The following is a 21,256-nucleotide window of genomic DNA, read 5'->3' as shown; positions in this document are numbered from 1 at the left end:
AGGGGGACAAGCCCCAGGAGCTGGCCTTGCTGTGGGTGAGGCTCCTTTGGTGGAGAAGCGGCATGCATGGTAGCTTTGAGAAGCTGGAAGAGGGCCCACTGAAGTCGGCATTTGCCTGGTCTGAGATTGCCAGAAGATGAAGTGACCGTGGTCTAGGGCTGGCTAGCAGCTGTAGAGGTCTTGGGAGACCTATGCAACCTTGCAACCTTGCACCCGCTGGTGGATCCTGCTGTCAGGAATAATGTGGCTGCATGTCATTTGACATCACAAGAGGATAGTGATCTGCCCTGGGACAGTCCCATCATATTCTTTTCCTCAAAGCCAGTTTCTGTGACACTATTTCCTGGTTGTTGGTCTTAAAGTCTCCTCCTTTTGTAGAAGGCTTGGATAAGTCATGACTATGCTACAATTGATATTTATTAATATAAATACTAAGCAAATCCCAGGACACCAGGAACTAGTGATTACCTAACCTGCCATGTAGTTCCGGCTCTAATGATGCAGAACCTTCTTCCTTCCCTGGGTGGATAAAAGACCTGACCCTGGTGAAGCACCCGAGTGCAATAGAAGCCACAACTCACAAAGGCAGGGACACAGGGTCCTGCATAAGCAGGGAACAGTGATAGCCAGCCCCTGGGAAATCTGCTGACCTCTGCTTTCCTCTTGCTTCTGTCCTGTTAGGAGTCTAGGCCCAGGTGGAGCAGGAGTCGTAGGTGTGACTGCTTCTGCTGAATCCAAGAAGTTAAGGAAGCCTGGTGCTTTATGAGAGCACAGATTTTGACTGGGGTCTCTGTTGGGCAGCCCTCCAACCCTGGGTCACACTGTAGCTTGGGACTGACTCACTCAGCACAGAAACAGTTCTGGAGCTCAGCAGTTCTGAAGCAACACCACCATAATGGCCAAAGGTAAAGATCTTCACCAAAAGGCAAGGGCTTGGAAAGGGGGCACCCTGAATTCTCTGCTGCACACATTGGCATTTGACTTTCTCTTCAGCATTAGCCTCGGAAGTACCATCCAGGAGGTATGTTCAGGATCTCAACCACCGTGCATGGGTTCTTCAGGACCAGATCCTCATGATAGTCCCAAGGAAGGAACGGATGGTTCCAAGTGAGTAGCCAAGGCCTGGTGCAGGCAGCCCCTTTGGCCAGTGCTGCTGTGGACAGCCTTGCATTTCAGTGTTGGTATGGTTTCTGGGTCTCCAGAGAGAAGGCCCCCTGTGGCCAATGATGGACAGAGGGTGGTCCTGGGGTTGTCTGGGACTACAGGAACGAGTCCAGGCAGGCTGAAGGGAGAGGGTGGAAGACCTTCTCTGTGAAACTGCAAAGAGTTAGACCAAAGAGTGGGATCTACCAGAAGGTTCGATTTTGAATCCACCAGAGGCTGACTTTTATAAGGGAAGGAACTCCTCAGGGACAAGGGGGTGGCGAGGGACAGGGTGGCCACTCTGTAAGAGATGGTCAGGCAATTGCAGCCTCTGCTGCTTTCAATTTCTACACAGAGAGGCCATCTGTGGAAGGGGCAATGGATTCACACTTCTTGCATTGTTCCCAGTCACCGTCACCTTGATGCCATGCAGACACCTGGAGACCCTTGAGAAGGACAGAGGGAAACCCATGTACCTAGGACTGTTGGAGCCCAATTGCTGCCTGTTTTGTAAAAAGGACGGGGAGCAACCAGTGTTGCAGCTTGAGGTAAGGCCAGCAAGCGAGGGTCTACCGTTGCCCGACAGGGAGAAGATGCCCACCTGTCTTTCAAGGTGCTCATTTGAAGGAACCTGTGATTTTAGAATCTTTCAGAAGACAGCTCGCTATTCTTATGCATGTTTATTTTTGGTTCTTTTGGGGTTGCCAAAGGTATTGTGAAAGGTATTGTGTATTGTGAAAGGATAAGAAATAAATGGTAGTGGTGTTTTGAATCCATTCGCTAAAATTACTCATTTTATTTTACAAAAGTGATTTAGCAGGGGGAGGGCTGAGCCTGGACGGGAGCTGATTGCATTCCATGCTTTTGTGATGACGTCAGGGTGTATCCTGGTGTTACATGTGACTAAAAAGAATTTTTGGAAAAGGATTTTGACAAGGAGAAAGGCTCTTAAAGTGGTTCCTGACTCCAACACACACACACACACACACACACACACACACATTCTCTCTCTCTCTCTCTCTCTCTCTCTCTCACTGGGTAAAATCACCAAGGACATTTTTAGCCAACCTATCACAAAGGGCATGACTTGATTAAAAAAATTTTTTTTGAAATTGTTTGCCATTTTAAGTAAACAAAGATAGGTCTCTAAAACAAATATTTCAATAATTGTGATTTTTCCCATTATTTTAAAAAAAGTATACCAGACACTCAATTCAATGATAAGATATGAGACAGTGGTTGTAAAGTTAGGGATGATTTTGTCCCCTGGCTTCTGGGAAGAGCTCAGAAACAGTGATGGCCAGGCCAGTCCCCAGGGTCTTCATGATCCTCATTCCCTGGTGTGAAACCAAGCTCTCCAGGCCTGTATTAGAGACTGGGGATGCAAATGTAGATGGGCAATGCAATTATAGAAATACCAATCTGCAAGGAACATGGGACAGTTCCAGAGGTGACATTTCTCCCGGGGCCCTCTTCTTACTCTTCAGGAAAGAAGCATAATAGATCTGCATGCCTTCCGCGAGCCTGTGAAGCCCTTTCTCTTCTATCACAGTGAGACCGGCAGGACCTCGACCTTCAAGTCTGTGGCCTTCCCTGGCTGGTTCATTGCCGTCTGCTCCAAAGGAGACTGTCCACTCTTTATGACCCAGGAAGTGGGAAAAACCTACCTCACCGACTTTGAGTTGATTAGACAGAATTGAGGTCAGCCTGGGGCTTGGGTTGATTTCCCCAGTCTAGTTCTAAAGTGCTTCTGACACAAACATTGTCACACCAACCCCTTCAAGAAGGAGAGGTAGAGTTGCCACTACTGGGCCCAGTTTTCAAGGATGGAAATCAGGATGAAGGGAAGAGAGAGACAGTACAACCTCAGCCTGGGATAGGAAGAGAGAATCAAAGGTTGGGTTTTCCATCCAAGGATTTCTGGCTGCGCCCCCCAATACATCCATGCAATGACCTAGGTTGCTTGGAAAATGACCAGGGGAAATCGAGGCCTTTGCCACAGCCATACAGCTGATACACCAAGAGAATACATAAAGTTCTTCTTAATGTACATGCTAGTGATGCTCCAACCAAGAAATGAGGATGGAACTCTTTTGCCTTAAATTCCAGATCTCTGGATTCTCTGATACGTCGCTCTGTGGCATTGTTTCAAGACCTTTTGGATCCCGACAGGAAGAAGCAACTATGGAAGTTTCCACAAAGAGGAGAGATCAGAAGGAAGCCGAGCCCTCGTGGGCTTGGCTTCCCCTCCGTGAAGTCTGTATTCTGGTTTGGTGTCTGTAAAGTCCTCACCTGAAGTCTCATCGCTCCACCTCACCAGGAGTTAAACTTGTGGAATAAAGTCTTTTCACGCAGGTGCTGTGTTGCGAGTGGGTGACGTTAATGGAGTAGCTGGTTGTGACATTGATTCCTTGCCTCACAGGGCATTTTAGGCGCTATGGTAGGCTCACACGAAGTCTCCTGTGGCAGTCAGGGACCAGCGAGATGGTTGGAGAGGGTGATAAGTTCATAATCCGGCTTCTCCCGGGCCCCACACTGGGTGGCTGGGACAGCAGGCTCCACCCACAGAATCATACTCTATACCTCTGTGCACGGTGGGGTACACAGCCACCGGAAACTGCCCTCTCTGCCCTGGCAAGGGTGTCTGGGAGCCTCCCATGGGCTTTTCCTGTGAACTTACAAGCCACAAACAAATAGGGCTGTCCCTCCTTGTGAGGTGTTTATTAGGATGAAGGCCTGTTCTTTCCCGTGTCTTTTTAAACACACAGTTTCTTCTTATAGAATATCACTTGAAACTTTATCCTTTGCAATAGGACAATTCTTCAAATCATCTGAATAGTCCCATGGTAATTTTTTTATCTTTATTTTTTTTTAACTTTCTATCATGTTTTCACTTTTCCCCAAGCATTGGACATGGATGTGGGGATATTGGTGACCCCTGGGCCTGGCAGGCATCATCTCTTTTTGGCATTTGAACAGCCGTGTTGCTGTTGGAGATGACAGTTTTCTCGGCACAGAGCTCTCTGAGTTTTTATTTTCTTGGGATTCCTTCAGGAAGAGGGGCTAGTTCTCCCTGTGTGATTTTCCCTGGAGCTGTGGGGTGACCAGGACACTTAAGGGTATTGATTAGCTGGGTTAATAATTAATAATTAGCTGGGTTGATGGGCACATACTGAGATGCTCATGGACCACCTGAGGCAGATGGTCTCCTAAAGACAGAGCTGTGCAGGAGCTGGGCCACCTTGGACGTCACCTGGAATTTTTCTAAAAGGAATTTGATTGCTTTAGGAATTTCTATTACTTCTTCTTCTTCTTCTTTGTTTTCTTATAAATGCTTAGGACTCACGACCTTTCCTTCTAGTGCCCCCTGGGATACATGCTGTAATTTTTACATTGGCAAGAGCCCTTGACACGTGGTCACCTGCCTATGATTAGGTGTCAGAGCATCATTACCTGAAGCTCACTGTAGTCCAGACAGTCTCCAGAACTTCATCATCTGCTGCACTAAAGCCTGATACTGTGGAAAAGCAGCTCCTTGTTTTCCTTCCCCTGGGCACCACCGTCTCCTCTCTGTTTCCACCAGTTTTTCTGACTTAGGCTCCTGTCTTGAAGGGGATCACGCGGTCCTTATTTGACTGTCTGTGACTGGCCCATTTCACTTAGCACAATGTCTTCCAGTCTCATCCAGGCTGTCCCCAAGGCTAGGATTTCCTCTTTGTTAAGATTTCATAAAATCCCATGGCATGTGTATGCCACGTTTTCTTTACCCACCCTCAACAGGCACTTAGGTTGTTCCATGATGTGGCTTTGTGCATCAGGCCGCAGTGAACTTGAGAGTGAAGAATACACATCTTTAGAAGTTGGCAGGAGACTGGAAACAGGAAACTCCTAGGCGAAAACATAGGGGAAATCTGCACGACGAGGTTTCTTGGACTTGACCCCAAGGCAGGAAACCAACGCAAATATGGCCAAGTGAGACTCAGGTTGAAGGGAAAAGCTTCTGTATAGCAAAGCAGGGTCAGAGAGCCAAGGAAATGTATGGAGCAGGAGGAATACTTGAAAACCCTGGGTCTGGTAAGAGGCTCAGACCTCAAACCCACACAACTCAATAACTAAAGGCCAGTGTTAACTCGGTTTAGAAATGGGCAAAGGCCTTGAACACACACTTCTCCCAGGAAGACACAGAAGTGTCCAGCGGCCTTTGAAAAGCTTCCCAACATTTACTGATAACCAGGGAAACGCAGAGCCTTGGTGGGATGTGGTGGGGTGCAGCTTGCGCAGATTGGGCAGGGAAGCCGGGGTGCAGTCGCTGCAGGAAACAGCCTAGAGCTCACAGAGGTTAGGGGGGGGGCAGCACTGTATGGTGGGAAGCCCCTCCTCTGGGCATGCATGGTCCCTAACCAAGACCGGGACCTGAAGGGCTGTCCGTGCTCCTCTTACTGTTACGACATGTGCTTTTACTGTGGTTCATCTCCACTGTGGTCTGTTTCCAGCCATTATGTGAAGTTCACATGCATTATTTCTAAATGTCTAAGTGGGTAGGGGTCATGCTTTAATGCTATTAGTCTCTTATTACCTATGGTCAGGTAGAATGGCCTGTATGATATTGATTTGGGGCTACTCGTTATTATTTCCTTTGTGACTTCGTGTATAAGTTTATAGATGCTCTATGAAAGCCTAAAAAATGAGTACCATGCTTTTTAGGTATGAAGTACATACATTTACACACATATGTAGACTTTTATTTATGTGTAATATAAACATGGTATAAAATTATGTTATACAGAATTATATATTTGTATATTATATGATAAGTACTTTAATATTAACAGATATATCATGCCTACTATTAAATATTGAATATATATAATATATTTATAAATGAATTTTGTTATTTTCTTTTTATATTTGAATTTATGTTATCTTGTCTATTCAGTCTATCAATTGCTGAGAAAGGGGTCTTAAATTATGCTACTATGATAGCATTTGTTTTGGTTTGTGTTTTGGAAACTGAATGTTACTATCTTGGCCAGGCTGACCTTGAACTTCTGGGCTCCAGCCATCCTCCTGCCTCAGGGTCCTGAACAACTGTGATTATAGACATAGGCAACTCCACTTAGCTTATGACTTTTTAGCCAGATTATCTTACTACTTTTCACGGTTTGTTTAAATTACTTTGGGCTCTAAATTGCTGGGTACGCCATGTTTCCCACGTGCCGTATCTTCTCTGGTTGTTTTCCTGAGTCTGTTATTGGCCGTCCGTGCACACCATCTTTTCATCATTTAAAGGTCACATCTGCTTTTTTGCATCTTAGCATCTCTGTAATCATGAAGCATTTCACTAAAGTAGATGGCATCTTGCATACAGTGGGCTAGGTGACAGTCATGCCTTGGTTGTCATGTGTGCAAGTACGTGTTTGGACCAATGTTCCCCTTTTGATATTTCATTCAATAAATCATCAAAAAGCCTTTTTTTATTTTCTTTTTTGGTACTGAGGATTGAACTTAGGGGCACTTCACCACTGAGCCACATCCCCAGCCCTATTTTGTATTTTATTTAGAGACAGGGTGTCACTGAGTTGCTTAGCACCATGCTTTTGCTGAGGCTGCCTCAGCCTCCCAAGCTGCTGGGATTATAGGTGTGCACCACCGTACCTGGCCAAAAAGCCTTTTTTTTTTTTTTTTAAAGGAACACAATCCTGGTTATTGTTCACGAATCTTCCATTGACACCTCATGAAGGTCCACAAAAGCAGCATGGTCAAAAATGTGGACAGGAGGCCAGCAGCCCCCAGCTTACTGTGGAGCACTGTGTGGGAACAAGGTGGACAGCCCACCACTAAGTGCTGTCCCCTGTGTCCTCGTTGGCAATGAAGAGGCATCATGTGGAACAAACACTGACAACTTTGTATGTTTTCTGATACTCAAGTCTGACATACTCTACAGAACTGTATTTGGCACACAGAATACCCCCTAACAGTTCATTACTGTTAAGTAACTAGCTAAGTAGCCTTTTAATACAGAAGCACTGTGGTATTGCATAGAGATTTAGGGCACCTGGTGCTATTTGGGAATTCACTTGGATTTTGAATGGCTTGGGAAAGTGTCATCAGTTTCTAATTTAATATAATGACATGATTGATTGTTCTGTCATTTGCAGTCCATTTGCTACCCAAAACATGGTTTCCATAGGGAAGAACCTACTGGGGGGAAAAGGTGAGCCAGGGCCTCGTGGCTGCTGCCTCAGTGTCCAGGAGAGAGTGGGAAAGAGACATGATGGAGTGTGACAGAGGCGGGGGCCCGGGGTAGCAGGTCCTTGGGCTTTTTCTGCTGCGGGGATAATGAGCTGACATGCTGTGCTCCTTAACCACACCTGAAAGTTGTCTCCATTTTACAGAAGGGGACTCTGAGGCTCAGGGCTGTGAAAGGCTTGACAGATGTCATACAGCTGGAAGGTAGTGACATGGAATTCTGAACGCACAGCTGCCGAATGGAGTCCCAAAGTCCATACATCAAGGTGATGCTCAGAACTGCCTCCGTGTTTCCCCTCTGTTTCCAGCACTGGGGAAGGACAGGGAGAGGAGCTGGGAGCTGGAGCTTTGGCCCTGGAGGAGAGGCATCCCTTTCTGCACTCCTGAAAGAGGCAGCCAAATGAGTGTTCAGAGACCTGGGTGTCCGCCCGGTGGCCTTCCCTGGGACTTGTAGGGAGGGGTTGTGCTTACTGGAGCTCCTTTGCTCAGCCCCACGAGGGGTGTTCCCTGACCCCAGGGAGCTCACAATCTAGATGGGACGATTTCCAGGCGCCTGGCTTGGGAGAGTCCCACCACGTGCTCCTGTCACTTGTTTTGTTCCTGCAGTGCTGGAGATTTCAGCAGCTCTGAGCTGTCTGGCCAGTGCTGCACCTGTCCTTGCCCCACCTGTCCTTGCCCCACCAGGAAGCAGCTCTCTAGAGAGAGGTACCTCCACGTGCTCCTCTGGCCAAAGACTGAACCGCCCCCCACCCTGCCCCTTCTAAGCTGGTCAGAGCACAGGGAGCTGGAAGAGAAGCCAGGTGTCCCCCAAAGTATACAGGTGAGATAGATATGGATTGTCACATCCTGCAACCTGGTGTTCACAGGAACAAGGAGGCCCGGTCCACACTGGCGTCCCCCAAGTCCTGCTCATGCTGGGAAGCTGCTGGCTGCCATCCCAAGCTCACTGCTATGCCCCTGGCCTGACCACAGACGGAGTGTCTGGGCTGGAACCAAGGGACAGCTGCTCTCCTTGAGCCGAGCTGGTGGGACCTGCTCCCTGCACCTCACAGCAGTGCTGAGGCCGGGGAAGGACTGGGGACACTGCATTTGGAGAGAAAGTGAAAACGGGAAGGCCATTCAGGGGGCCAGACTAATCCTGCACAGAGGGGACCAGCTGCCAAGTATCAGGAAGCAGTCCTTCTCCCAGGGACGTGCCAGTTGTAAGGAGTCACAACACCTCCTTCGTGAAGGGACTACCACGTTCTCACTGAGAGGATTTGTTCTTTAAAACTACAGACAAAATCAGAAATTCGACTGTCTGGATTATAATAGGAAGGATGAAGCATCTCATGCTAAAGTGATACGAATCCCTGTTACCAAGAAGCAGCCTCAATTTCCAGTCTGGGTGCAGAGGTTCAGATAAAAGGTTGCTGGATGTGAAATTCCACGTCCATCTCACCTGTGCACCTTTGGGGACACAGACCCAGACCCACTTCCTGCTCCTGGCCTGACACAGACTCCTCTTCAACCAACACTCTTCCTTGATCCCATTAAAATGTAGAATACATAAGGGGAGAACAGTTCTTCTCTGCTGTTGGTGTTTCCTTCTGCTGTACATCTGACTTTCTTCTTCTCACTCTACCCAAGTGGAGGCATGTCCATACATCCTGGTGCACACCTGCTGTCCCAGCATAATTACTGAGGCCACCTTCCACTCTTGAAAGTGCCATGTAATATGGTAAACGATGTGCTCATGCTACTTATGAAAAATAGGGATTGGCCACTGGGAGACACCTGAAACGAAGAAAGCGTCCATTCCACCCTGCTCCCTTGTGATTGTCATTGTTGGAGGACCATCCTCACATGAGGAGGCCAGGGCACTGTGGAGCCACTGGGCCTGGGTGTGCCTGCCACTCTCACAGCCTTATTCTGTTTGTTGGTTTGTAGGAAGTCCACACTGTCAATACCAGCACCTACTGTAATAAATCAATGAATGAATAAACTTAGCCTTGTCTTAATTCTCTGTTGGTGCATACTCAAGAGGGGAAGAGGGACATTACCCGTCACACAACCCCTCAAAACCTAATGATCTACATGGCAGACCCCGATCCTTGGTTCACTGCCAACACCACTGGTATGGATGGATGCTCCCCATGCCGGACAGGCCTACTGTTGGGGTTAAGCTGGACTAACAGCTGAACCTGGGGGCAGGGCAGCACTGTGGAGGGCACCTGGCACATCGCTGGGCAGCCGCCTGTGTGCCCATTGATTTAAGATGTCATGACGCACACTTGGGTCTACCATTGGGGTCCAGCTGTGAAGGGTCATGCCTGACCCTCACGCTGCTTTAGCCCCATTAGACTGAAACCACAAGGGACTACTCTGTGACCCAACAAAGTCAGGTTCATTGACACTTCCAAAGGGGGACTGTCCATAGCATGGAGGGCCACCCCATCTGGGAAGACACAGGCATGGAGGGCCACCCCACCCAGGAGGACATGGGAATAGAGGGCTACCCCACCAGGGAGGACATGGGAATAGAGGGCCAACCCACCTGGGAAAACAGAGCTAGCGTAGGAGGGAAGGTAAGGGAAGGATAATCAACTTATTAGGAGGAAAGTGTGGTTTTTGGCTCACAATTTTGCAGGTTTCCATCCAAGGTCAGTTGGGGCCAATGATTTTGGGCCTGTGACCAAGTGACACGTCATGGCGGAAGGGCATGGTAGAGCAAAACTGCTCATCCCTTGGCTGGAGACAAGAAGAAAAAAGGGCCTATGGGCTTCAAGCAAGGGCACATCCCCAGGGAGGTTCCAGGTTCCTTTCCCAGCAGCCCCCAAAATAAAAGAGAGAAAATAACAATGGAATAATGCAATGGGTCAAGTGGGGAAGGACCAAGGGAAATGAATACACTGATAATGAACTGTGCAGGCAGGAGATAGGAAATACAGAGGAAGTTCATTCTCATACTCTGCTGCCTCACAAGTCATCTCCAGACCACAGCGCCTGACACTGTGGGGACATATCAGGAGGTGACCTGAAGGAGGCAGCCATAGATTGGAATAAACCAATCAAGGTCAAGGACTGTGAATGGAATCAGTGTAGGTGACAGTCCTGGGGCTGTGAGAACTTGGCACCTCCAGGGAAGACTGCATAGCTGAGATGTCACAGAGAGAAAGTCACCTGGAGCAGGGTTGGTGCAGGGGCCAGGTCCTCTAGCTGTGAGTTGTGGTGAAGAATCTGCTTTGCTTTCCAAGTGCAAATGGCCACACGGAGGGCATGTAACACTGGGATGCCAGGGTTGAGATTTCCCTTGTGGAGCAACCCCTGCTCCACGCGGAGGACCGATTCAGTGGGCACTGCTGACAGGTGACGAGAGGCAGATCTGCAGGCCAGGTGCACTTTGGTGGCAGCTATGGTGGTGTGATGGAGTGACTGAGGGGTTTCAGGGTAGGGAGGAACAGAAGGTGACCCCCAGATGTCTGTCTCGAGGAGCTGAGATAGAGAAGCCTGGGGGGTGGAAGAGGCAGAATTAAGGGTTCCAAGTGTGACACATTCATCCTGGAAGTTCTGAGACTGTCCAGACTGGCAGCCCCCCAGTCAAATCTGGGGTGAAGAGAGAGTTCTGGGCCAGAGATTGATTTGTTGGGTTACAGCTAGAATTTAAATTCATGAGCATCCCTAGTGTCAGCCAGAGAGATGGTAGAAAGACTAAAGGATGAGTCCTGAGTAACTTCAGCCTTCAGAGGTCACTGGGAAGGAACCAGGAAATGGGAGCCAGAAGGGAAATCCAGGGAGATGGGGAAAACCCAGGAGCAGCTTGCTGCAGAACGGCCTGCAGGTGAGCGTGGAAATTGAGGACAGGACAGGCTGGGCCTAAAGCACCGTGTCCTGGATTAGGCAACAGAGGTGTCACTGTGATGCTCCCGGGACAGGCTTGGGTGGAGAAGTCAGAAGTCAGCGTCAGACTGCAGTGTGCTGAGGGGTGGGTGGCTTATTAGTAATCAGGGATGAGCAAGTTGGAACGACAGTGAGTTGTCCTAGACACAGGGAGGGCTGGAAAATAAAGAACGTGCATGCTCCACAGTCAGGCAACTTGCTCTCTCTTGTAAGGAAAGTCGTGGGTGTGTGGGGGAGGCAGGCGCTGGGACCTCTGTTGCCACATTATTTATAAGGGAAACTCCCAGAAAATGGAAACTAACTATGTAGGAAGGAATGACTGGCAGCTGCTGTAGAAACACAAGATCAGGACATCCATCCTGAGAGAGTCCTCTAGGGAGCCGTGATGCTGAATGCAAAATTGCACAGAGAAAAACATGGTGGTGTTACACCAATCAGGGAGGTGTACTGATTTACATGTGTACTGATTACATGCGAGCACATGTAAATACATGCACAGAGGCACCAACAGAACCACCCTGTGTATTTTCACATTCCAGGTATGAGAAATAGATCAGAGGGATCCCAGCACATAACAATGATTACCATTAGGGTGGGGAGAGAGGAACCAGGATTGGAGGAAAGGAATTTGGATTTATCTGATATGGTTTAAGTTTTTATTTTATTTTATTTTTTACAAAGTAAATGAACCAATTCATTAGTGACAGCTGATGATCAACATTTTCTGAAGGGGGAGGAATGCATGGCAGGTCAAGACAGGAGTGTGAGCAGGGGCTCTGAGGGCCTCAAAGGCTGGGGTCCTGGCCATGTCCTTGGACTTGGACTTCTTCTGGCAAGATAACGAGCAGAGGGGTGAGAGAATGAGTGCCCAGGGTGGCCACTTGGTGGCCGCTGGTAAGAGGCCTAACCAGAGCCACCCCTTTCTGCTCGGCCTGGGAGATCCTGCCTTGGAAGAAGTAACTGACTGGGCTTCCAGGCGGGGTCCACCAACTTTCCACTGCCATAATTTTTTATTAATGGATAGTAGTTGAACGTCTTTATGGGCCATAGTGTGACACTTGGGTAAATGTATTCATTTTTTAATGTCCATTTATTTCCAGAGTCACATCCAACCATATGGCCTAGGCTGACTGCTCAGTGTTATTCTCATAATTAGGAACCTTCTGCTTGTAAGGGACTCAGCACCCGGTCGGTCCATCCGTCCGTCTGTCTTTGGCATGTTTGTCTTTCCTTCTCATTGGCAGTACAGGTGTTTTCTTGTTCCCTGTTCACATTAGGTCACAGAAAAAATAAAAACAAACTTCTTGACTAGGAAGCAAAGATTTTCAATTATAAGTTTGTAGATTCTTGAAAAGTTTCTTTTTCAAAGAATAAAGGGAACTGGATTTGAGGGAAGGAAAGAGCAGACATGGAGCTGACCCAAAGGAGAAAGGAAGGATGGTAGGAGCACTTGAAGTGGACTCGGGCCTGCATCCAGGTTGCTGACTGGGGGAGATTCAGGACTCTGTGTCCAATCATACACTGGAGGAAAGAGAGATAGGAGTCCATGCTTCAGAGACTGAACAACCTTCTCCACTGTCTGTCTTTGCTTCTCCTGTGTGTTGATGTTGGCATGATTCTCTCCATGCTGCAGATGGACAAGGGATTCACCTAGCTCCTTGCAAAGGAAGCATTTCCGCAGGATGCCCAAATCATGGAATCACAATGTTTGGGAAGTGCTTTCTGATACCCATGGAACAGAAATCCCTTTTCCTGGGCGTCCTCCTTTGGTTCTTAGCTTAGGTTCAAGCAAAGAGCATCCCACACCTTAACCCAGGGAGGGGGATATCCCGACTCCTCTGTGGTTCCACATCCTCTTCCTCTTTTCCCTCCCGCTACCACTGTGTCTTTGCCCCTCTCTTGGAGGCCATGGGGCAGTGTGGGTGCCAGTCTCTTGCCCATTTCCAGGGCCTCTGGAGTTGCTGGGAAGCAAACATTTACAAGCACATCCCTGTGACACTGTTTTCCAACACCACCCGCCATTCTTCCTATAGATTTCACTATTTACAGGCTCACATGCTCTGCAGTTGTGACTACTATGTGCCCAACTTCACTGTCATGAGTCTTTCAAGCCATCATTAGGGTCCTCCTGTGCTGAGTCCTGACTCAGTCAGAGAAAAAATTTGCAGCCTTGAATCCCGCCGGCTTCTTCTCCTGTGTGCCCATGCAGTGGTGCCTGGCATGCATGCGTGGGGGGGGGGGGCTTGGGAAAAGTGCACACTCTCTTGTGCTGAGCCCTCTGAGAGGCAGGCGGTGCACACTGGCTGGCAACCTTGGGGGATGCTCTGGGCTGTGCTTCATTTCTGCAGCACACCCAAGTAGATGTCCCAGCCACCTCACAGTCCCTGGGTCACACTGGCGTGGGGGAAAGGAGGAGGAACAGAAGAGGCAAGCCCCAAGAACCTCTCTGTGCTTCCCCACTGCATGTTCTTTGAGGGAATCTCAGTCCCTCAGATGTTCCTCGAAGCCGATGGCTGCTTCTGCTTTTGCAGTTCAGGATCCTGCCTGACATGCTTCCCTATCAGGGGGCAGATGCTATCACAGACCTCACGGCACGCAAGGAGGATTCATTTGTTTCAGTAGTAGTGGAAACTGTTATTCTGAGGCAAGAATGGCACAAAGTCTAAGGAAAGAAATTGTCCCATGAAAAGGCAAAAATGTGATTTAAAACAAAAGAAAGTGACATGGGGAAGGTGAGAGGCCTCTAAGCCCTGCAAGCAGATTTGGGCTATGAGAAGCTGGGGGAGGTGGGGTACATGGTGGCAGATGGGCTGCAGATGTGTTCCAGGCACACACAGGGGCACAGAGGTGAGGTGTGCAACATGGGGGTGGCGAGCAGAGAGGTCTGGCTTTGATAGAATCAGTCTCACCAGAAAGCAGAGCCTGAGACAAGGGTTTGTATGCAGTGTGACCAAAAGTGAGTCCAGGGACCCAGAGAGGGGCCTGGGAGTTGAGCAGGAAATGGGGGAAGCCTCTGCAGGGGTGGGTCTCGAGTCCAGCCCTGCTGCGCCACTCAGGACTGTCCTGGTGGGGAGGACAGCTGCTCCCACCCCCATGGGTCAAGAGGTCCCTCTGGTCCCTTCCACTTCTAGGTTTATGCCTATGAGAGTGCCAGGCAGATTCCTGCCAGTGTCCTCCCCAGGTGTCTCAGGAGCCCTGGCTCAGGGAGAGCTGCTCAGTGGGGCTGCCATGAAATGCTGGAAGAGCCAATCTTTTCACATCAAAAGGGAGGCTAACAGGACGTGAAGGGGGATCAGAAGTCTCTGGAACAGCTCCGGGCAGGGAAGCAACAGGAGTTGATGCTGGAAGACAGGGTAGGGGACCCAGCTTGCCTGGCTGGGGCACTGAATTCAGCAGTGGGCATATGTCACAAGACCCGATACCTCTGCACGTCCTGTGCAGAGAGGGCTTGGCCTTCTGAGGGAGGAGGGTTTGTGATGCTGACGGATGTCCGTGTGCTGCGTGTTCTAGAACACGGCACCCTAAATGTACTCCGGTAGAGAATGTGCAGGCTGTACCTGCAGGAGCCTCACAAAATGAACAACGGGCTTGAAACTATCCCTCAAGAGAAGCTGTGAATTGAAAAAGACCACTGTAATTCCAGGAGATAATAAGGAAATATTAATATGTTCTTCTATTTCTAACTGCTTTAGAAAGAAAAAAAAAAGACAGTGCGATTAGCTCTGAGAAGTTGCCTGGAAGAAATTCTAACTGATATGAATGATTATCTGAAATGTGGATTAATTTAATCTCATCATGGTTAATAATTAATCATTGCCAAACTATACACTGTGTATTGAATGATTAACCAATTAGATTATGAATCCATCATGCTTATCAAGATATGTATTCATCTCATCCTTTCAATTTATCTTTTGAGATTATAAACATTATGATGTTTATATTATAACATAATGTTTATAATGTAAACATGTTATATGAATAGTATGTTTATATTAAATGTCTATATGATGTAATGTTAATATTATGACAACACTTATAGCATAAACAGAATGTTTATATTATATGATGTATTAAATAAACATGCCCCAAATCATTACATGGCGTTCTTTTATTGATGGGATTTACTGATGGCATTTATCAACGGGCCATGATTGGCAGAAAGAAGAGGGTGGAGGGTGTCACGTGAGAAGCATGTGGGGTTGACTTAGCTGGATGTGGCAGCTGAGTGGACAGTGGGTCGAGACCAAGAAAGAATAAAAAGCGACTCTGAGGTTTCCTGTGGGGATGGTGTTCAGGCGAGGGACATGGGGAAGAAGTGGATGTCCAGAGGGGCAGAGGTTTGAGGGGGGACAGAATGAGGTGGGCCACGGATATGCTGAATTGCGGATGACCTCGTAGGGGATGGTGACCTGGTCAGATGGCACTGTATTTTCAAGCAGAAGCATTCTCTGACAGCTTGATTGTATATCCTGAAATCTGTCACCCTCCGACCAGGCTGCATTTAATTCTCACGACCTAAATAAAAGTTTGTGTTAGCGAGGCCCCTCTCCTGGGTGAGCGTCACGGGCTGCTTGGCTGTGGAGGACGTGGCTATGAACCAGCCCGGGTGGGAGGCCAACTGAAAGGCAGAGGTGGAGCCCTCCAGGCTGTGGAAGAAGAGAAATGGCGTCCGAGCTTTGTTCTCCCTGTACAGTTCCATGATACTGACCTCCTGGGGGTGAGAAAGAGGCTCATTAGTGAGGAGGACTGCAGTGGGGAGCTAAGCTAACTCAGCCCTCTGTGCACAGCAGGGAGGGTCGGAGGCTAGGGACACAGGGCATGGTGGCCTATCATCCTAGTAACTTAGGAGGCCCAGGAAGGAGGAATGCAGGTTTGAGCCCAGCCTCAGCAACTTAGTGAGACCCTGTCTCAAAACAAAAAATTTAAAAAAGGGCTGGGGATGTGGCTCAGTGATAGAGCTCCCCAGGGTCAGTTCCCAGCACCGGGGTGTCGGGTAGGACCAGGCTGTCAGGGCATGGACCTAGCAGGTTCCAGGAGCCTGGCTCTGCAACACAGGTGCTGTCTTCTCTGTAACAGGGATGGGCATGCTCTCTTCCCTGAAGCTCCCAGGGTATCTTCATCTGCAGACTCTGGCACTCTTTGGAGTCCCAACCTCCCTGTGGATTCAGACATTACACTTCCCATCATGAGCAGAGGCTCAGCTTTGTACCTACTGATCTTCCTTTGGGTACATGGATATAAACAAACACTGTCAGAAATCCAGATGAACCCTCTCCCTCCACTTGTCAATGTGATAGTCTGTTGAAGTGGGAGCCTCCCATTCCCTTGGGGGCTTCTAGGGGGTAGCAAATCAGGACAGAGAATAGAGAAGCCATGTCCCCTGTCTTTTCAGGAACATCCCCGTGTGCATCCTCTGGCTTTCCGAGGAGCCATGCTGTGCATGGACCCGAGTGTGGTACCCCCCCTCCAATGGCACCACTGATGGACTTGGGGACCAGCCAGGTTAGATTTCCTTCCTTGCGTGAGACAACCCAGGATTGCAGGAAGATTGTTTCACGGTCACCCGTTAAGATTAAAGCCCACTTGCTATGCTTCCCTCATCAACTGCACAACTCACCTTCAGCTGCAGCGTGGGCTGGCCCTCAACTTCCGCACAGCAGAAGCTGAGGTCTTTGCCCTTGATTCCCAGGAAAACCAGGTTGCCTTTCTCTTCATCGTGTAATGCTGTGTCCCTGCAGGCTATCAAGGTGAGAGTGACTGGAAACACAGGAAGAACGGAGAAGGGTCAGGCCTCCAGCAGAGGGGAGTCTGGGCCTATGGCCTGACACTCAGGAGGCTAACAGGGACTGTCAGGGACTTCCCCAGATGACTCCTCCCATTAGCCATGGCAGGTCCCTTTGTCGCTTTTCTGAAACTCATTTCCTTTTTATTCCTGAATATCAGAACCCTAATTGTTCACCAGGGCACAGAGCTTCCCCAAATAAAAAATAAGATTTCCTACCCCTCTGGCAGATAAATGTGGCCACACACTTAGGCTGTGAACCTTGAGCCAGAAGTGGAAATGTTGGGTGGGATTTCTAAGAATGCTCCTTAAAGTTCAGGGAAGGCCACTAAGTGAAGAGAGAGAAATCGGGGCTTGAAAGAAGGGCTCACAGGGAAAGGAAAGTCCTTTCTGCTCAGTTCCACACATAAGAAGGTCCCTCCTGAGGCTCTACGGAGAATGGATTGGAGGTTCCATGAATGAAGTGGGAAGGAGAGTGGGGGCGGGGGCCGGAGATGATACTGACTTAGAAATACAGACTCAGTGGTCTTGCTGGTGGATGGATAAGGTGTGAGGGGGGTCAGGCATCCAGATGCCTTCTGTGTTCCTGGCCCAAGCCAGTAGAGCAGGGGGCAGTGCCCCTAGTGGGGGCCGTCTTCCGTTTAGAGAAGCCAGGTCTCCACAGTTCCACCCCAGGGCATGTGAAGTTAGAGAGGCCAGAGAAGATCGTTCAGAGAGATGTGTGCCAGGAGCACAAATGTCAGGTGAAGAGAGGAGAAGCCATGTACCCAACCACAGGACCTGCTCCCCACCCCTTCACAGGGCCTGCAGGGTTGCAGAGGGGACCCTGAAGAACCTCATGATTTGGAGGTTTCGGGGAGAAAGTTGAGTCATAAAGATGAACCCAGAAGAGGAGCCAGTGTACCTGAGGACCAGGAGCGTTCTTACAGAAGAAGAAGGTGGAGTGTGGAGAGTAACCTGCACTGCTCTACAGAGGACAGCTGAGAAGGGTGCCCTTGGGATTGGCATTTGAAGGTGCACTTGGAAAGAGGGACCTTAGGGGGGAGAAGAGAGCAGTGTAGAAGTCAGATAGTTTTGCTGTGAAAAGGAAGCTGTGTGGGCAACTCTCCAGGGAAATCGGCCTCTGAAGGACACAGGGCAACGGAACAGCAACAGGAAGAGACAGCGAAGGTCAAGAGCAGGTGTTAAGACTGGAGTGTGTCTGTCAGCAGTAGAGATGACGCAGGGGACACAGGTGGGGTACCCGCTGAGAGAGGGACTCCATCCAACGCAGAAGTCCTGCAGAAAGGGAAAGAAGCCGAGAGGAGCTGGCTTTGGGTGGAAGGAGGGAACATGCCCCCATTATTAGAGGAGATGATGCCAAATTAGAGAAATGTGTATTGGAAAGATGGGGAAGCTTGACAGAGGGAGTGATGGCTGGAATTTAGAGGAGAGAAACTCCAAGGTCAGCCATACCTGAAAGGACAGTCCCCCAGTAACCTGAAGTGGATTCTTCAGGTAAGAAAGCTGCCAATCCCTACACCCCTGCTTCTAGTTATGGGTTTCCTTTTACAGAAGGTGACCATCTTGCTCTTTCCTGCCGTTCCTCTGGATGTTGGGCTGGTGCCCAGAAGTTGGTGAGGACCAGAGCCCACTTCATGGAACTGGTGTTCCTGGCCCAGGCCAGAGCAACTGTGGATTCTGATGTCACTTACCAGGCTGCACGTTGTTGCTTGAAGGAGCTGCTATTAAAACATCTCCACTCAGGACCCACACCATCTGTTGGGAGTCACGAATGGTGTAGAATACGGGCATATCCTGAACTGCCGGAAGACAGAATCACAGAACACAGGCACTGTTATTGCAAACGTTGGGACCCCAGCTGCACCCTGATAATACTGGCTTCTGGCTTCTCGAGACAGGCTGAGTGTTGTGAGAAGAGGGAGAAAGAAAAGGGAAATGAGGAGGGACCAGTTTGTGGGTCAAAGCATCAGAAAGGATCTCAGCACATTCATGGGGCCAAGAGAATTTAAAGATTTGCCCCCGCCCCCTTTTTTTCTCGGGTTATTTTTTCTTGATGGATAAAGTCTCTGGGTAGTTATAGAAACAAAAACTACTTAATTGGTCATCGTTACATTGGTTTCTTTCCCCTTTTACCCTCTTGGTTAAAATAAACAAGCAATTCGGAACAGAGACAGTAAGAAAAGAGATTTTCTACTGTAGATTTCTGAGATTTTGAGTAGGTACATTTACAGCTGAGCCAATGACTCAGGGTCCTTGCACCCTATCTCTGGTGGGGCTGGGTGGTTTCTGGCTCTCCACTTACGCTCCGGGGTGAACATGGGGTCTTCGGAGCTGCTGGTGTTGGGGATGGGCTGTGAGGTGGTGGAAAGCTGCCTGTCTGCGGCTGCTCAAGGCGAGAAGGAGAGGAGGAAGACATGTCGCCGCTTCTTCTTCAGCACCTGGAACGTGGTCAAAATTCTTTAGAGAGAGCTTCTCACATACATATTTGAAAGGAGCATATTTTGAGGCCAGCAGATCCTGAATGGAAGCTCCATTCCCTTGGTGGCTGGGCCAACCCTGATTGCCCAGGCTGCAATGCCTGGGGACTCTGTCATCACACATGGGAGGGTTAGGAGGGTCCAGAACATCACCCGGACGTCTTCTGTGCAGCGAGACCCTCTGTCGAGAGGAGGGAAGGGAGCATGTCTTGTCTTCAGCCCAGGCCTCCCTCAGCTGCTGAGCAGCCTCCTCTGCTATGTTTAAGATGAACCCTCCTGAGTGACTGGCAGCCAGCAAGCCTCTTGGCCCCCACCTTCCTCTGCTCTTTCTCAAGGAGGAATCTCTAAGGATCCTGCCTGTGGCCATCCACAGCCACATTAGGTATTTTGACTCTCAAGGGACATCTGCTTCTTGTTAGGGCCCCAGGACAGTTCCCTGAGGATCACAGACTCTTCAAAATGAGAACCAGTTGTTCTCAACGTTCCCTGCCTCGAGATCCTCAGGGCCTGACTCCACAGTTACCCCTACACAGTGAACAAGCAAATCAGCAACCACGCTCTTAAACATGGCACCAGGTCCTCCAGCATCCTGGGCCTGGGCCAGGGAGCCCACGGGCATCTCCAGATAGCCAAAGCAGTGAGAGAAGTTTCCCCACACCTGGCTTCTGAGCAGCAGAAGTTGCTTTTGCCCAGAAGTATTCTTGATCCTGGATTCAAAGTCACAGCTCCAGCTGTGTTTAAGGGCAGAGGAAGCCGGGTCAGGACCTCCAGGCTTTCTACTGAGCAAGGAGGGAGTCTTACCTTCTGGTCCCAGGTGTCCCACTTTGGTCAGGGAGCTGGGCTGGCACAGAGGTCCTGAGAGGCTTTGGATGAGTGGCTGGGAAGCAACACGGGTGTGTCAGGTCTGGGCTCCTTGAGAAATATGAGCAGAAGAGACACCAGGAAACAAGAGTGAGGAGACAGGCGGGGGCTGGATGCTGGACTGAGGGAGGAGAGCAACTTTCTAGACAGCCTTGGAGGCAGGGGTATGGCCCTCTTGACGCACTAGTGGCGTGAGGCCACATCCAACCTGGCAAATCACAGCCTCCGCTCAGGGGATTTACACACCAAATATGCCACACTTGTAGAAATATCAAAAGCTTATGCTGTTACTGAGTGTTAAGAGCTTTACTGGTTAACCTTTTAATCCTCTTAATAACCCTTAGGGGCCATTAATCTTTATTTCTTATATAAGAAAACAGAGGCCCGGAGAGATGAAAACACTTACCCAAGTCACACGGCCAGAGACACCTAGCACGGTGGAAGCCAGTCTCTGGGTCCTTAGGCACTACGTGACGCGCTTCCTCGAGGTCTTGGTCCTCTGCTTACTGTGCTAGCTGAGAAAAAGGTGGTCCTGTGTTTAGCTTTGGATACTGAGGACCTGCTATGTGTCCAGGGGAGGAGGCTCACGTGGTTGTGTCAGGGGACAGACAGATGAGGATGGTGGGAATACAAGGGTAAGAGAGAAATTCTATAAAACCACCCCACTGTCATGACCCCCACATGCTTTCTTTGCCAAAAAGCAATTTACCTGTAGCCCTTCCTGGCTTAAGTGGGGAGGGTATGCCACATTCCTCAGCAAACTACCCATTATCAGTCAGGAAATGCAGGCAGGAAATAACTTTGATAAGAGGAGCCCAAGAAGGGAAAGATTTTTTAAGACCCTTTTCATGGACCAGAT

At 49.3% G+C, this 21,256-nt stretch overlaps 1 protein-coding gene across 1 annotated transcript; it reads right to left on the bottom strand.

Annotated features, from left to right (window-relative positions):
* Positions 1 to 15,775: 15,775 nt before the first annotated feature.
* On the bottom strand, positions 15,776 to 20,155 carry LOC144256111 (interleukin-36 beta-like). The gene is made up of 5 exons (XM_077801231.1): positions 20,110 to 20,155; positions 19,362 to 19,442; positions 18,751 to 18,858; positions 16,892 to 17,031; positions 15,776 to 15,985 (listed from the first exon to the last, which is right to left on the bottom strand). Exons 1-5 carry the CDS (start codon positions 20,153 to 20,155, stop codon positions 15,776 to 15,778), a joined length of 585 nt encoding a protein of 194 aa, XP_077657357.1.
* Positions 20,156 to 21,256: the final 1,101 nt, after the last annotated feature.

Source organism: Urocitellus parryii, chromosome 7 (genome assembly GCF_045843805.1).
Source record: "Urocitellus parryii isolate mUroPar1 chromosome 7, mUroPar1.hap1, whole genome shotgun sequence".
NCBI lineage: Eukaryota > Metazoa > Chordata > Mammalia > Rodentia > Sciuridae > Urocitellus > Urocitellus parryii.
This window is presented reverse-complemented; position numbering and strand designations above follow the sequence as displayed.